Source organism: Scyliorhinus canicula, chromosome 1, assembly GCF_902713615.1.
Source record: "Scyliorhinus canicula chromosome 1, sScyCan1.1, whole genome shotgun sequence".
Taxonomy (NCBI): Eukaryota; Metazoa; Chordata; class Chondrichthyes; order Carcharhiniformes; family Scyliorhinidae; genus Scyliorhinus; species Scyliorhinus canicula.
The window spans coordinates 64,209,160-64,226,002 of record NC_052146.1 but is presented as its reverse complement, the minus strand read 5'-3'; the positions used below and the strand labels follow the sequence as shown (position 1 = coordinate 64,226,002).

The window sequence follows — 16,843 nt, the reverse complement described above, 5'->3', positions numbered from 1 at the left end:
AGAGTGAATGTGGAAAGGATGTTTCCACTTGAAGGAGAAACTAGAACCGAAGGGCACAGCCTTAGACTAAAGGGATGATCCTTTAAAACTGAAGTGAGGAGTTATTTCTTCAGCCAGAGGGTGGTGAATCTGTGGAACTCATGGCTGCAGAAGGCTGTGGAGTCCAAGTCACTGAGTGTCTTTAAGACAGAGGTAGATAGGTTCTTGATTAATAAGGGGATCAAGGGTTATGGGGAAAAGGCAGGAGAATGGAGATGAGAAAAGTATCAGCCATGATTGAATGGTGGAGCAGACTCCCTGGGTCGAGTGGCCTAATTCTGCTCCTATGTCTTCTGGTGACTCGAGAAACACTTGGGAGGCTTCCAGTAGTAACAAAGGGTTTATTGATGAAAGGCAAAGGCCGGTGTGTATCAGGCACAGAACATAATTGGATAGGTCTTGGGCGGGATTCTCCATGTCTGAGACCAATGCAGAATCCGTTGGCATATACGACAGAAACACCGATGCCGCACCTGGATCGATTCCGCTACTGTTGAGGGGTTAGCACCGGCGCAACGTGGAACACAATCGATTCCAATGAAAAACAGAGCAGATTTGCCGGATCCGTGATTAACACTTGGGAGGCTGACAAACTGCAGCTGCACATACACATTACAATCCCCACGCACTCATCCCAGCCAACACGATGGCACTGGTTGTGCTGGAGCACGGCCATACAACTGATGGGTTAGCTGGTGCCAGAGGGCACGTAGGGGCCCTCGGGGGGCATCTTTACGACCTGTGGCACTAGGTTCAAACTGCGATGTGCGCAGGTGAATGGCTGCCTTTCCGGCTGCGGCAATGGTGCTCCGTGCCCGTCCACCCCGACCCCACTGCCGACCTCCTGGCCAATCCCCGCTACTCCCCCCGGCTGTGGCAGAAGCGCCCCGGCCAATGGTACAACTGTTAGCAAACTGTGAGGATGTTGGATACTTTCCGTATCCCCCTCTCTCCCTCAGCAGTCATGATGCCGGTTTCAAGAGAACTACGCCGTCAAGAACTCAGCCCATCGGAGGTGGAGAATCGCGGAGGGCCTGGAGAGTAGTGGGTTGGGCCTGCTAATGATATGCAAATGGTGTCTACTGTACATGTGTTCTGGACTGCATTGACGCCACTGTCGAGGTGCTGGAGCATTGTGATTTTGACGTCGGAATCTATTCTCCGCCCAATCGCCTTTTCCAATTTTGCCGTCAGCTCATGGAGTATCCCGCCCCTTGTCTCTTCGGCTCAGGGATCCACACTGCCCAGACCCTGCACCATGCCCTGTGCGAACTCGCTATTGGCCGGGGTTGATGTGCTCCTGCACGATTTGTCCTGAGTTTGTCACATGGGCTACCAGGCCCAACCTCTTGAAGGAGCCGTGTCACCGAAAAATTACAGTAAGAAGTCTGACAACACCAGGTTAAAGTCCAACATGTTTGTTTCAAACACTAGCTTTCGGAGCACTGCTCCTTCCTCAGGTGAAATACAGATGAAGGAGCAGTGCTCCGAAAGCTAGTGTTTGAAACAAACATGTTGGACTTTAACCTGGTGTTGTAAGACTTTTTACTGTGCTCACCCCAGTCCAACGCTGGCATCTCCACACCGAAAAATTAATTAGCGGTCCTGTGACTCTGTTCCTCCATGTTTTATAAAATAAATAAAAGTTACGCGGTTGGATTCTCCGTTCCTGAGACTAAGTGTTGATGCCGGGGCAGGATTCGTGGACTTCCACAACAGCAAAACTGGCGCCGCACCTGGACTGATTCAGTGACCGTGGAGGGGCTAGCACCGGCGTCACGTAGAACAAAACTGATTCCAATGAGAAACGGTGCGGGATTCACTGGGTCTGTGATTGACACTGAGGAGGTTGACAAACTGCAGCCGCGTATGCACACTTCACTCCCCACACACACCATCCCAGCCAACGAGATGACACTAGTTATCGCTGGAGTGCACCCATCCCGTTGATGGGTCGGCTGGGGGGGGGGGGGATCCATATGACCTGTGGCCCTAGGTTCACAGTGGGCTGTCAGCGGCGTGCGCAGCTGCATGGCTGCCTTTCCGACTGTGGTAATGATGTTCCGTGCCTGTCCACCCCAACCCCACAGCCCACCTCCTGGCCACCCCCGCTACTCTTCCGGCCCTGGCAGAAGCTTCCCAGCCAGCGGCACAACTGTCAGCAAACTGTGGTGATGTTGGACACTTTCCGTACCCCCACCCCTCTCCCCCATCAGCCACGGTGCCTGTTGCATGATTTTTAAAAGCACAAGTGAACCTCGCTGTCAGGAATTCCCCCCAGTGGAGGCGGAGAATTGCAGAGGCCCTGGAGAATCACCGGGTAGGGCCCACTCATGATATGCCAACGGTGTTTACTGTACATGCATTCTGGAACGCATTGACGCTGCTGTCGAGATAACGGAGAATTGAGATTTGATGTGAAACTGGCGCCCGCCACAATTTCCACTTCAAAATTGATTCTCCGCCCAATTGCCTTTCCCGATTCTGGCATCAGCCGACGGAGCGTCCCGCCCGATCTTTTGAGCCTGGGTTCCATTCTGGGGTCTTCCTGTCCAGTTATAACATCAACTGGGATCTTTACACATTCCACATGTCCTCGAATATCCCAGTCCTTCACCTATTTTTAAAGCAAAGTTTTTATCTGGTGCTTAAGGTCCAAGGATTTCATGAAATGCAAACTAACTTTTGGAACTGTTCGCTTCTGATTTTGTTCATTCAAAGGTGATTTAATGCTCCACAGCCCAATCACTCATTATGACACACAGACTTTAACGACTCTCCTATTCATTTCTGTTTTTAATAGATGGAAGTATTTATGGGTGGCGACCATAATTCATGGGTTGACGACAGAGGCTGTTTCCTACTTTTTGCCTGATGTGGATAGCTTTTGGCACGCGCAAAGCTCTGTGATGCTTCTGGGTAAGGAAAAGAAACAAAGTCACGGGTTTAACTATGAAATGAAACATGAATCACAAACTTCATCATTGTCAGTTATGAATAGGGAAGCAGGTTGAACATAGACCCCAGTAGAATCAGTCTTATTCTGTTTGGTGAAACATTTGTAGCTTCTATTTCAGGTAGTTCTATGGTGTCTTAGTTGGGGCAGGGCCACAACCTTGTGACAAATCTTGCGAATTTCTACATTTAGCGTGTGAAAATGAAATGAAATGAAAATCGCTTATTGTCACGAGTAGGCTTCAATGAAGTTACTGTGAAAAGCCCCTAGTCGCCACATTCCGGTGCCTGTTTGGGGAGGCTGGTACGGGAATTGAACCGTGCTGCTGGCCTGCCTTGGTCTGCTTTAAAAGCCAGCGATTTAGCCCAGTGTGCTAAACCAGCCCCTTGTGTAGCAAGATTTGAAGACAGAGAGACGTAAAACGTCCTCAGGATCGAAAACGCTGGTCTGCATGTGAGTCCAATAAATAATACAACACAACCCAACAAACAGGGACTGGGCAGAGCTGCAGGATTGGCTTTGAATCAAGCATGTAAGGCGTGATTCTCCGGAAAGATTTCCAAGTGTGGCAGCGAGCGGGAATTGCCACGAACTTCCCGGCACTTGACCTGGTGAGGCTGGCAATGCAATACGATGTTAATTGGTCCACTTAAGGAAGCTCCATGGGCTTCATGCCCCAAGATTTAGAGATGCAGATCTGGGGAGGCTCTTAGATGCAGTCGAGGCCAGGAGGGATGTCCTGTTACCCGAGTGTCCCAGAGCCACATGGCAGCGAGTGCTGTTTGGGATGAAGTGGCAATGGCTGTCAGCTTGGGCAATGTGACCAGGAAGACAGGCCTCCAGTTTCAAAAGATGGTCAATGACCTTATTCGGGCCATACGTGCGAGTTAGCACCACCTCCCCCCCTCCCCCACCCGAAACCTTCCCACCCCCATGAAAACTGCCATCAAATCCTTCTTTCCCCCCCAACCCTTCCTTCACCTTCCCAACGTGCGGCTAACGATGCCTTCTCTGAATCCCAGGAGGAGGTGTTGTCCCACAACTGTCGGGAGAGGTCCCAGACTATCCGCAGCGTGCCAGACATCAGAATCAAACATGTAGGGCGGGCCCTGGAAGGTATGGGGGTGGCCGAGGACAGAACGGTCACAAATGTGGAGGTCGGTGCATGGGGCAGAGGTGAAGATACATTGGGCACCACACAGATGACCTCCAGCCGACAGCACCGGCCTATCCGGGGCCAGATGGATCCCAGTCAGATCCTGAGCCTCTGGAATAGGTTTAACCAGAGCTGATGCAGACTTTAGGGAGTGGCTGGGACATTCAGAGGGAGATGTCAATGACACTCTAGCAGGTCCATAATCGATTGGAGGAGTCCCAGAGGCTACGGGCGCAGGAGATGTCACTGGCTGCGCGTGGCATCGAGGCCAACACTGCTAGGGTGGCGACTGCAGTGGAGAGCCTGCTGCACTACGTGGCACCGTGAGTGAAGGTGTCGAAGGTGTGGCTCAGTCGGTGACGCCGATGGCTGAGGGCCTCAGTAGATTGTCCGATTCGTGACCCAGTACCAGATGGACCTTGATGAGGCGCTGCGGGACATATCCAGCTCTCAGATGGGAATGGCCGAGGGTCTGCGGAGCTTGTCCCAGTCACATGTGGGCATTGCCGAGGCGCTGTGAAGCAGGGCCCAGACACTGGGGGACGTGTCCCAGTCACTGAGGAGTATCGCCGAGAGCGTCGACACTATGGTGCAGAATAGGGGAGCCACCTGGGCTGGCAGGGCAAGATGGTGCAGGGGCAGCTAGGGATCAATCCAGCTACCCCTCCATTCCGAGGTGAACCCTAGGGCCCCAAGGGCACCAACCGGGAGGAGGGGGCACTAGGTGACAACCCGGAACCATTCTATGGGGTGGCGACAGTAGCCACTGTCTCCCCTGAGTTCCACGATTTGCAGTCAGCACCCGGAACAGGGCGGCACAGCTGGACATGTGCCGCTGTCAAGTCCGCCAGAACCTTCCAGCAGCAGAGCCCCTGGAGGATGCCCGCCAGGGGCATCGAATGCCACAGGACGTGGGTAAGTAGCTGTGGGTCACCACAACCAGTATGACGCCTTTGCCTCTTTGCTCCACAATCAGGGCTGACCACCAGTCCCATGTCTCTTCCCCCCCAGACATTAAGCCCTGCCCATGCACACCTGGACCACACACCCTCCACTCCTGACACCAGACACCTGAACAGAATGTTGCGCGAGATGTGCCTGGAGCTGGGGCCCATCCCCTTCGTCTTCGGAGGTTGGCTGTGGTTCTGCATCCTGCAGTGTTCAAGCACAGTGTCCAGGCATCAAGGTGTGATTGGGATGCAAGGCAATCAGCCCTACATGCTACATGGCCTGCCCAACCAGGGAGATTCACTTGGGAAGTGCTCACTTAATCACGATTGCCAATTTCCTCTTAGCAATAGCCTTCAGCTGCACAGCCAGAGGCCTCCACAGTCAGTGGGAGTTATGGGTGGTCGGCGGGGTAGATGGGCAGGGACTAGGGTTGTCCCGGGAATGGGTGCACACGATCCATTGGTTGGCCATAGAGGACACATGCACGGGTGCCCCCACCCCCCAACAGAGCGCCACCCCCCATAGTGATCTCTGTATGCGTTAGTACATGTTCAGTTAATGTAAAGTAAGTACAGTCAGATGATCACTAAATGGCAACACTAACATGAGTTATGAAAGGAGTTTCCCGCTCTTTAGTTAGTGTGTGTGGAGAACAGCTAGAGTGAAGACGTGATCAGATCAGAGTGTATTATAATTATAATTGTTAGTTTAATATTGAAGTGAATGAACTCCACTAATTTATTATATATTGCTCAATAAACATTTTGTCATCATCTGGAAGACTTTGACTATTTCTAATCAGAATCAATACAACTCGGCAAGACAAAAGAGTAATACTGATATTACAATTTTGTAATATAACATCCCCCAGCTCTGTTCCCCTCCCCCAGTCCCACTACCCCTAACCTCCCATGGCTGCCCACCCCAACTGGGGCTGCACCCTCCTGGTTGCCCCCCCAACCCCCTTCCGAGCACAGAGGCAACAAGCCCAGTGCCCCGGGCTCAATGCCTGTGAGCAAAGATGGCTACTCAACTTCGAGAGTCCCTGCAGCAGCCCTTCCGCCAGATTCACGTTTTTCTAAAGGAGTACTGATCGGTGCCAGTGTGACCATTTGCTGGGGAGGCTGTTGGATAAGGGGTGGCTCCCGTTAATTGTATGGAAATAGGGCTTAAGTGACGATAATTGGTTTCTCGCCACGCTGGCAGGACCCTGATTTTGCCGGTTGCATTGCAAATGGTTTGGGTTCTGGCTCGATCTTGTTTGTGGCCTCTTCCACTATTCGCCGGTCTCGTTGTGCTCGTCGTGCTCTCCCTCGTCAAACCCAGCCAAGCCACTGAAACAAGCCCCTCACCTCGTGCCGTGTTCTAGACATCAATGGTTCTGCAGATTAAAATTACTTGTACTTGCAAGAGCTTAATCTCCATAGTGTGATGGGCACCAGGCATATTGACGGAACATTAGTGGGCATCGGCCCTTAACCTTTTAAGAGTTCATTTACGGGATGTGGGCGTTGCTGGTTAGGCCATTTATTGCCCTAGACCTATTTTTCCCTCCAGAAGATGATAGTGAGCTGCCTTCTTGAACTGCTACATTCCCTGAGATATAGGTATCCCCACTGTGCTGTTAGGGAGCGAGTTCCAGGATGTTGTCCCAGCGACAGTGAAGGAATGGCAATATATTTCCAAGTCAGGATAGTGAGTGACTTGGAGGGGAACTTGCAGGTGGTGGGGTTCCCATGTGTCTGCTGCCCTGGTTCGTCTAGATGGTAATGATTGTGGGTTTGGAAGGTGCTGTCTAAGGAACCTTGGTGTGTTATTGCAGTGCATCTTCTGGACGGTCCACATGGCTGCTATTGTTCATCAGTGCTGGAGGGATTGAATGTTTTTGGAAGGGGCAGCAATCAAGCGGGCCGCTTTGTCCTGGAATGTGTTGAGCTTCTTGAGTGTTGTTGGAGCTGCACTCATCCAGGCAAGTGAAGAGTAATTCTATCACACTCCTGACTTGTGCCTTGTCAATGGTGGACAGTCTTTGAGGGGTCAGGAGGTGAGTTACATCCTCATGACCCCTAGACTTTGACCTGCTCTGGTAGCCAAAGTATTAATATGGCTAGTCCAGTTCAGTTTCTGATCAATGGTAACCCCCCAGGATGTTGATTGTGGGGGATTCAGCAATGGTAATGCCATTGAATGTCAAGGGGCGGTGGTTAGATCATCTCTTGTTGGAGATGGTCATTGCCTGGCACTTGTGTGGTGCGAATGTTACTTGCCACTTGTCAGCCCAAGTCTGGATATTGTCCAGGTCTTGCTGCATTTGGACATGAACTGCTTCAGTATCTGAGGAGTTGCAAACGGTGCTGAATATTGTGCAGTCATCCGCAAACATCCCCACTTCTGACCTTATCATGGGAGGGAGGTCATAGAAACATAGAAGATAGGAGCAGGAGGAGACCATTCAGCCCTTCGAGCCTGCTCTGCCATTTGTCACGATCATGGCTGATTGTCCAACTCAATAGCTTAATCCTGCTTTCTCCCCACAGCCTTTGATCCCATTCGCATCAAGTGCCATATCTAGCTACCTGTTGAATGTATTCAATGTTTTAGCATCAACTACTTCCTGTGGTAATGAATTCCACAGGCTCACCACTCTCCTCATATCTCCTTATATCTGTCCGAAATAGTTTACCCTGAATCCTCAGACTGTGACCCTGGTTCTGGACACACACACCATTGGGAACATCTTCCCTGCATCTACCCTGCCGAGTCCTGTTAGAATTTTATAAGTCTCTATGAAATCCCCCCTAAATCTTCTGAACTCCAGCCAGAACATTCCTAACCTAGTCAATCTCTCCTCATATGACAGTCCTCTCATTCCCTCGAGAGCAAGAACATCCTTCCTCAGAAAAGGAGACCAAAACTTTGCACAAAACTCTAGGTGTGGCCTCACTAAGGCCCTGCATAATTGCAACAACATATCCCTGCTCCTGTACTTGAAACCTCTCGCAATGAAAGCCTACATTCCGTTAGCCTTCTTTACCGCCTGCTGCACCTGCATGCTTACCTTCAGCGACTGGTGCACAAGGACACCCAGGTCCCGCTGGACATGCCCCTCTCCCAATTTATAGCCATTCCTGATTTTGTTTCCAAAGTGAATAAACTCACTGTCATTGATGAAGCAGCATGGTTGGGCCTCGGACACTATCCTGAGGAACTCCTGCAGTGATGTCCTGGAGCTGAGTTGATTGAACTCCCACCACCACAACTATCTTCCTTTGTGCCAGGTATGACTCCAACCAGTGGAGAGTTTTCCCTGATTCCCATTGACTCCAGGTTAGCTCGAGCTCCTTGATGCCTTGCTCAGCCAAATGCTGCCTTGATGTCAAGGTCAGTCACTCTCACCTCGCCTCTGGAGTTCAATTCTTTTGTCCATGTTTCAACGAAGGCTGTAATGAGGTCAGGAGCTGAGTGACCCTGGCGGAACCCAAACTGAGCGTCCGTGAGCAGGTTATTGCCGAGTAAGTGCCACTTGATAGCACTGTTGATGACTCCTTCCATCATTTTGCTGATGATCGAGTGTATACTGATGGGCCAGGTTAGATTTTTCCTGTTTCTTGTGTACAGGACACACCTGGGAAATTTCCACATAGCTGGGTTGATGCCAGTGTTGTAGCTGTACTGGAACAGCTTGGCTGGGAACACGGCAAGTTCTGAAGCACAAGCCTTCAGGACTTTGCCAGAATATTGTCAGGACTTACAGCTTTTGCAGTATCCAGTACCTTCCACCGTTACTTGATATCACATGGAGTTATTGAAATGACTGAAGACTGACATCTGTGATGCTGGGGACCTCAGGAGGAGACCGAGATGGATCATCCACTCAGCACTTCTGGCTGAAGATTGTTGAAAACGCTTAAGCCATATCGTTTGTTGAGGGCTGTGAAGAAATGGCAGAGGTGTTGTGTTCAGCCATTGATGCAGTTTCTCTGAGGTTTATGTTGGATATTGTGGGGTCGGAGTATTTGGTTATTCTGCCCTCTGTGCTGTAAAGTTGGTTCAATAATGGCCACCTGTAGCTGAGCATGTGTAAGTCTTATTCAGCGCAATGCGCAATGGTTTGAATCAATCTCCCACAGGATCTGCATGGTCATTCAGGACACTGTTTACATTATAGACATTTTGGTCAATTGGGTTCTTTATTCCAATTGCAGGTAAACGTCTGCCACTCCACATCGTCTTTCTCTATCCCATCGTTATCTACCAGGCTTACGCCGCTGTCAGCTGTCTTGGATTACCTTGGTGGGCGGAACCATTTGCGGTTGGGCTTGGTGATCTATTGATTGATGTTCCATATGACATCATGGGTAAGTCTCCCTGTTGTATTGCTCCTAATCATTTCATGGAGTTGACCCACAGGCTTCAGTCCTAGAGGCAATGCTGAGCTAAGAGTGACTACACATGGCCCTAGATTCAATACTGATTCTGTGTGAATCACCGCCAAGGCAGATGTAGGGAGGCTACAATCACCTTCAACATTCCTTTGTCAGGAAATAACAGACTAGGAGTCTCTCCAGCCCTTGGCAGCCTATTTGCCATGCAATTAGCCCATAGCTGACCTGAATCTTAACTCCATTTTGTTATCTTGGTTCCATTTCCATCAATGCTCTTAGCTGATAAAAATTGATTAATCTTGTTCTTAAAATTCTTAACTGTCTTAGCTTCAGCTTTTTGGCAAAACAGAGCTCCAAATTCCCACTCCCCTGAAGAAGTGTTTTCTGACATCACTCCTCAGATGGTTTGGTTCTAATTTTAAGGTTCTGCCCCTCTGTTAAAGGTATTTGTGATTCTGAGGGTAATGGACAGGGTAACTAATGCAAAACTGTTCCCTCACAAGAGAACATCAGGAACTAGAGAGCACAGACTTCAAATTGTGGGTAAAAAGGGGCCGCACAGTCACACAGTGGTTAGCACTGCTGCCTCACAGTGCCAGGGACCCGGGTTCGATTTCGACCTCGGGTGACTGTGTGGAGTCTGCACATTCTCTCCGTGTCTGTGTAGGTTTCCACCGGATGCTCCGGTTTCCTCCCACAGTCCAAAGATGTGCAGGTTAGGTGGATTGGCCGTGCTAAATTGCTCCTTCGTGTCCAAAGGGTAGGTGGGGTTACAGGAATAGGGCGGGGATTGGATCTGTGTAGGGCGGTCTTTAAAATGGTTGGTACAGACTCGATGGGCCAAATGGCCTCCTTCTGTACTGTAGGGATTCTATTCTGAGAAGTAGAAGTGGTGTGAGAAAAAAAGAATTCACCCTGAGGGTGGTTGGCGTTCGGAATGGACTTCCTGAGACGGTGGTGGAGGCAGGCTCGATCAAGGAATTCAGTCGGAATTGGGTTGTTATTTGAAAAGAAAGAATGTGCAAGGTTACGGGGATAAGGTAGGGAAGTGAGACTAGGGAGAATGTTCTTTCAGAGAGACAGTACAGACTCGACGGACAGGATGGCCGCCTGCAATGTAAGGATTCTGTGGTTCTGTAATTATATTACCCATCACCCTCTATTCTCAAGGGAATACAAGCCTAGACTGTGAAACTCTCCTCACAATTTAAGATTTATAAGCCTAATGTCATCCTGCTGAAGCTGTTCCACATCTCCTCCAATGTGAGGATACCCCTGCTCAGGAGAGAGGGTCTGCTTCTCATGGGAAGACTGTGTGAGCTGGATTTTAGGATCCCCCGCCAGCAAGTTTGAAGGAGTTTGGGGCCAGGGGAGTGGTACATAAAACCAACGGCCCTCACCCCGCCTCCCCCACCCCCCCACCTGAACCCGATGACTTTTTAAAAAAGTGTGTTGTTGAGATTTAACATTTTGTAAAATAATGCAACAAAGTTACAAAATAGCACCACCAAAAGCAAGGCAGGGAAAAACAGTAACGGCTAAACTTACACGAGCACAGGATAGAACAGGAGAACAACATCACAATTAGCTCAATACCATCATTCGACAGAACTAGACACCCATATTGCCCCACCAGAGACCGAGGGAGGAACAGGATAGGATCATGAAAAGGTGACAGCGTGACAAAATGGCGCCGCACACCCTCTCCCACCACCCAGCCCTGCGATCATCATGAAGGATCAGGATAAACCCCATAACTGGGTGCGTGCCAACATACATCACTCTCAACTCCTGCAGCACCAACAGCACTAACGACCCAACACAGCCTTTCTTCCCGGATTCCAGACCACCTGCCCCCTATGTAGGAGCCAGGGACGGATTTGTCATACCCACCCCAGTAAAAACAAAAGAAAGAGCACAGAAGCACCTGATCTGCGGGAGGTTACTTAGAAAGTGCATAACGCAACTAAACCCCAAAAACAGGCCCAGGGCAGCACCACATTTATAAAGAAAGGAGAGGAAGAGAGGTTCGGCAACAGTAACAGCATGTTCAGACTATGGTCAAGCCTGCAGGGCCTCCCAAGGTAGAAAATAAGGGAAAGAAGACCCCAAAAAAAAAGCCTATCTGAGCTATCCCACCAGATGACAACAATCACCAGTGAAGAGGAGAACAAGCCATTCAGTCAACAAGGGGGTGACCCACCCCCCACCTAGGGGAAAACAACAGCATATCCACCAAGGCCCAGAACCCGACACATCCCAAAGCCTGCCCACCATCTACAAGGCACAATTCAGGAGTGTGACGGAAGACTCTCCACTTGCCTGGATGAGTGCAGTTTCACTCAAGAAGTTCGACACCATCCAGGACAAAGCAATCCATTTGATTGGCACCCCATCCACAAACATTCACTTCCTCCACCACCGATACACAGTGGCAGCAGTGAACACCATTTACAAGATGCACTGCAGGAACTCACCAAGACTCCTTAGGCAGCACCTTCCAAACCCACGGCCACTACCTTCTAGAAGGGCAGCAGATGTATGAGGACACCCCCACCCACAGGTTGCCCTCCAAGCCCCACATCATCTTGACTGGAAATATATTGCCATTCCTTCACTGTCGCTGGGTGAAAATCCTGGAACTTCCTCCCTAACAGCACAGTGGGTGTACCTACACCACATGGACTGCTCAAGAAGGCAGCTCAGCACCACATTCTAAAGGGCAATTAGGTATGGACAATAAATGCTGGCCTACATTCTGTGAAAGAACAGAAAAAAACTGGGAGCTTTTCAGGCAGGATTATTGGAAGAGGATTTCTACTACTGTGTTTAACTGTTGGCAACAAGGATCATTTGTCTTTAAACAATAATTGCTATGTGATTCAGTCCAGAGCGGTTTACAAATAGTCATCTGGTAATACGGAACTTGTGAATTGCTGAAAAAAGACATTTTGTAGAAGCTTTTCCTCTTCCACTCATCAGGATAATCACAAAATACCAACGGCGGGGAAACAACAACTTTATACTATTTGAGATGAGAGTGCTGATTGATAGGCAAGTGGAATATGATTGATGGAGGTGTTGCCTCTATCAATATCTTACAGCGTTGCTCGACATTAAGATCAACCTTGGACATACACATCAGCAAACCCGAGGCTAATATCAAGTCAGCCATGATCCTATTGAATGGTGAAGCGGGCTTGAAGGGCTGAATGGCCTACTCCTGCTCCTAATGCGTATCTTCATATTTTTCTAGTGCTGTTGATCGGGGGATTAATATTGTTCAGCATACCATTTACTGCTGAATATCTGCTTGAACATTAGCATGACCTGAGTGATACCAGAATTTGTCCATATTATTAAAATCCCCGCAGGGATCCATAAGCCAAAAGAAGCTAATTTACTGAACGACCACCAAATGACGAAACTACGAAAAAGATTTCACTTTTTGTAACCTTTCACTTTAACACCATTCAGAATCAATGTAATTTAAACATGAATTAATAGGTAAATCACTGTCACTACAAATGATAAATTACAGATGGATAGAGATACCAACAACAAAGACTATCTCATTGCATTATAATCCACCCCGGCTGCATAATCGGTTTCAGCCACACAGTCCTTAAAAAAGCAAAATTCCTGTCCCTTTCCATCAAGGACTCTCCACAGGAAGCGGCCAGATTTTCTCTTTACTTTTTGTCACTTGTGTGTCTCTCAGCCTTCATATCTGAACTTCCTTCCTGTTGGTTCTGCTTCCAGGTAAAGGGTTGGCAGGTCACATTGGGCAGCATGGTAGCATAGTGGTTAGCACAGTTGGTTCACAGCACCCGGGTCCCAGGTTTGTTCCCCGGCTGGGTCACTGTCTGTGCAAAGTCTGCACATTCTCCTCGTGTCCTCCTCCAGGTGCTCCGGTTTCCTCCCACAGTCCAAAGATGTGCGGGTTAGGTGGAGTGGCCATGATACATTGCCCTTAGTGACCAAAAAAATGTTAAGTGGGGGTTACTGGGATAGGGTAGATACGTGGGCTTCAGTAGGGTGCTCTTTGTAAGGGCTGGTGCAGACTCGATGGGCCGAATGGCCTTCTTTTGCACTGTAAATTCTATGATTCTATGATAAACCGATAATTGAATGGTCCCTTTACAAGTGATACAAGGACTTAAACGTCCCTTTCAAACATTTTGCAAAACAATTACAGATTGAATGTTCGGGAATGGGGTGCAAAAAAGAAAAATAACTTCACCACAGGGAGGCTTTGAAAAATCTAAGAGGGAGCCTCAGTCTGTGGCAGAATCCGGGTTTATGACTAGTCCCTGCGAATATTTTTATTATGACAGTCTGCCTGTAGTGATCCCTAGTGATTAGACTGAAGAATGAATAGATAAGCGACCGTTAAGGCTAATCTTGTTTGCCAGCTGTTTGTGCTTCAGTCCTCTCCCCACCAAAAAAAAGGAATCTGGTTCTCCCCATTCAGTTCAGATCCTGATTCCGAATGACACCTCCTTAATCGACTCGACATTGGCCACCTCTTTGGATGCGTCATTTGTATTTTATCCCCCAGTTGCACGCGGACTGCCCCCTGGGGCTCCTGCTCTCCTGACCTGGCATGAAGCTTGACTGAATCAGCCAGCGATCAACATAGGGCAGCCACAGCCTGGAATATGCCCTATTAGTAATAACATCAAGCTGCTTTTTTTTTTAAAAGAGAAATCTTCTAATGACAGGGAGCTCTTATATCTCCCCTTCCATAAATCACCAGGTCCACTCCCTGAATTTTCTGAGAGCAGCTTAAAGGGACTGGCTGCAGGTTCCCTTTGCAGATTGAAATGAGGCGGATTCTGCTGTATTTTCACATGAGGTTTATTAAATTGAATCTTCCTGCGGTTTAAATTGCAATGATTAAGTTATGATTCATCTGCATCTTTACATATTTCTCTGTCAGAATGTTAAGCTTCCATCGCCCAGCCATCAGTTTGAAGGTTTTATTGAAGTCGAAGAGAAAGATGAAACATCCAGCGTTGAAATTTAATAACTAGAAATTCTTGCAGTTTTTTTCTGCTCTCCTGAGTTTTGGACCTTTCTTCTGATTGGATTCCGTGACAGCAGAGGAATTTCCAACGGGAAATGTCTGGTTCTGTTGATGCCAAGTTACTCCTTGCAACTCCCCAACTTGGCATCGGCTCGGCCCAGTCGGTGGCGCCCTTGCCCCTGAGTTGGACGCCATGGGTCAAGACTCTACTCTAGGCCTGAGCACATCATCTAGGTGCCCACTTTAGCTCAGTGCTGAGGGTGTGCTGCAGTGATGGAGGCACTGCCCTTAGGGTGAGGGGCAAAACTGAACGCCAAGGGTTCTGCACTCTGGGATAACTCAGGCTGCAACTGGATGCAGCTTTAACCAAAAGATACTCCAGACCTTGAAGTTAGTTCAATCTGATTTATTGAACCAGTAGCACAGTTAGCACAGTTCTCTATGAATTCGACTCTCTGCTAACCTCAGTGTGGTTACTCTGTCTGACTGAACCAGACTAGCTCTTAGCCACGTGCTGGAGGTGTGACACTGTACATACACCCTGGCTCACTCTCTAGATGTTCATCAGTGGAAAGAGGCAGAGTGTGAGAGCCTTGTGCCTTTTATAGTGAGATACCACCCCTGAGTGTCCTGCCTGCTCATTGGCCATGCCCTGTTCTCTGTGTCCATTAGCTGCCTATTTGTGCCTGTCTGTATAACATTATCTGCATGTCTGCATATCATGACAGGGACCTGAGTGTTCCTCCTGCCTGCTGGTCAGGCTGTCCATTTAAACGGTGTCTGGATGAGAGTTGGAGCTTTGTGTGTTTTATTTATTTATTCTTGTTATGGGATCTGGACATCGCTGGGCCAGCATTTATTGTCTATCTGGAATTTCCCTTGAACTCAGTGCCTTGCTCAGCCATTTCAGAGGGGCATTTAACAGTCACATGTTGGCCAAAGCAGGTAAGGTTGGCAGATTTCATTCCCTAAAAGATGGATTTTTAATGACAATCGACAATGGTTTCATGGTCACCTTTAGACTGTTAATTCCAGCTTTATATCGAATTCAAATTTCACCATCTGCTGCGGTAGGATTCGAACCTGGGTCCCGAGAGCATTGCCCTGGGTCTCTGGGTTGCTAGTCCAGTGACAGCACCACTACGCGCACTGCCTCCGCTGTTAATGAGGTCTTGTCATTGTCACACTAATGGGAGAATTGTGACTTGCGAAGCAAGTAGGGGTGGTGGGATGGGGGGGGCTCTGATTCTTGATGGGAATTCTATATGATTCCCTTTTGGGGATGGTGGGGGGCGGGGGGGGGGGGGGGGGGGGCCAGCAGGAATGTTATCATTGTAACCCCCACGAAGACCACGGTGGATTCTCAATTGATCCCCGTGGGATGCGTGGAGTACGAGTTCCACATTGAGTTTGGCCCAATAAGGGCTCACTAGCAGGAGCCTAAATACTGTGACCCAGACCAGGGGCAGCATTTCCTGGTGGTCCCGACTGGGACAAGGGTGTTATACGCCATGGCTGCGGCTTTATTTCTGTTGAGAATTAAACCTGTCTTTTGCCGAGCCTGCCCGCTCCTGGAGTTATTACATTTATCATGTAAATCCAGCTTCAGTCAGGAGCTTGGATAAGGCCATCACCAATGAGGAACTTCCTCTCTCTTTGCAGGAATACAAAGCATTCCCTCCCCCACATGCACACATTGCAGTGTTGGAAATGTTTGCAAAAGCAAGAGACTCCGACCTGACCATATTTCTTTCCCCTGACTCCATGGGCGGAATTCTCCGACCCCCGCAGGGTCGGGGAATCGCCCAGGGCCGGCGTAAATCCCGCCCCCGCCGTGGCCGAAATTCTCCGCCACCCGGGAATCGGCGGGGGCGGGAATCGCACCCCGCCGGTTGGCGGGCCCCCCCGCACCGATCGGCGGGCCCCCCGCGGCGATTCTCCGGCCCGAAATGGGCCGAAGTCCCACCGCTGTCAGGCCTCTCCCGCCGACGTGGTTTAAACCACCTCTGTGCCGGCAGGAGCAGGCGGCGGGAGTGGGCTCCGGGGTCCTGGGGGGAGTGCGGGGCGATCGGACCCTGGGAGGTGCCCCCATGGCGGCCTGGGCCGCGATCGGGGCCCACCGATCGGCGGGCGGGCCTGTGCCGTGGGGGCAATCTTTTTCTTCCGCCGCCGCCACGGCTTCCACCATGGCGGAGGCGGAAGAGACCCCCTCCACCGCGCATGCGCCGGTGGTGACGTCAGCGGCCGCTGACGATCCGGCGCATGCGCCGACCGGCAAAGGCCTTTCGGCCAGCCCCGACACCGGGTGGCATGGCGCCAAAGGCCGT

General features: G+C 49.8%; 1 protein-coding gene across 2 annotated transcripts in view; it reads left to right on the top strand.

Annotated features, from left to right (window-relative positions):
• Positions 1-16,843, top strand: part of cabp1a (calcium binding protein 1a) — a 455,099-nt gene that overhangs the window by 112,591 nt on the left and 325,665 nt on the right. For both annotated transcript variants that reach the window (XM_038791698.1, XM_038791690.1), the window contains 2 exons: positions 2,843-2,958; positions 9,308-9,460. In XM_038791698.1, the coding sequence (XP_038647626.1) occupies positions 2,843-2,958; positions 9,308-9,460 (269 nt within the window). The remainder of the gene's footprint in view (positions 1-2,842; positions 2,959-9,307; positions 9,461-16,843) is intronic.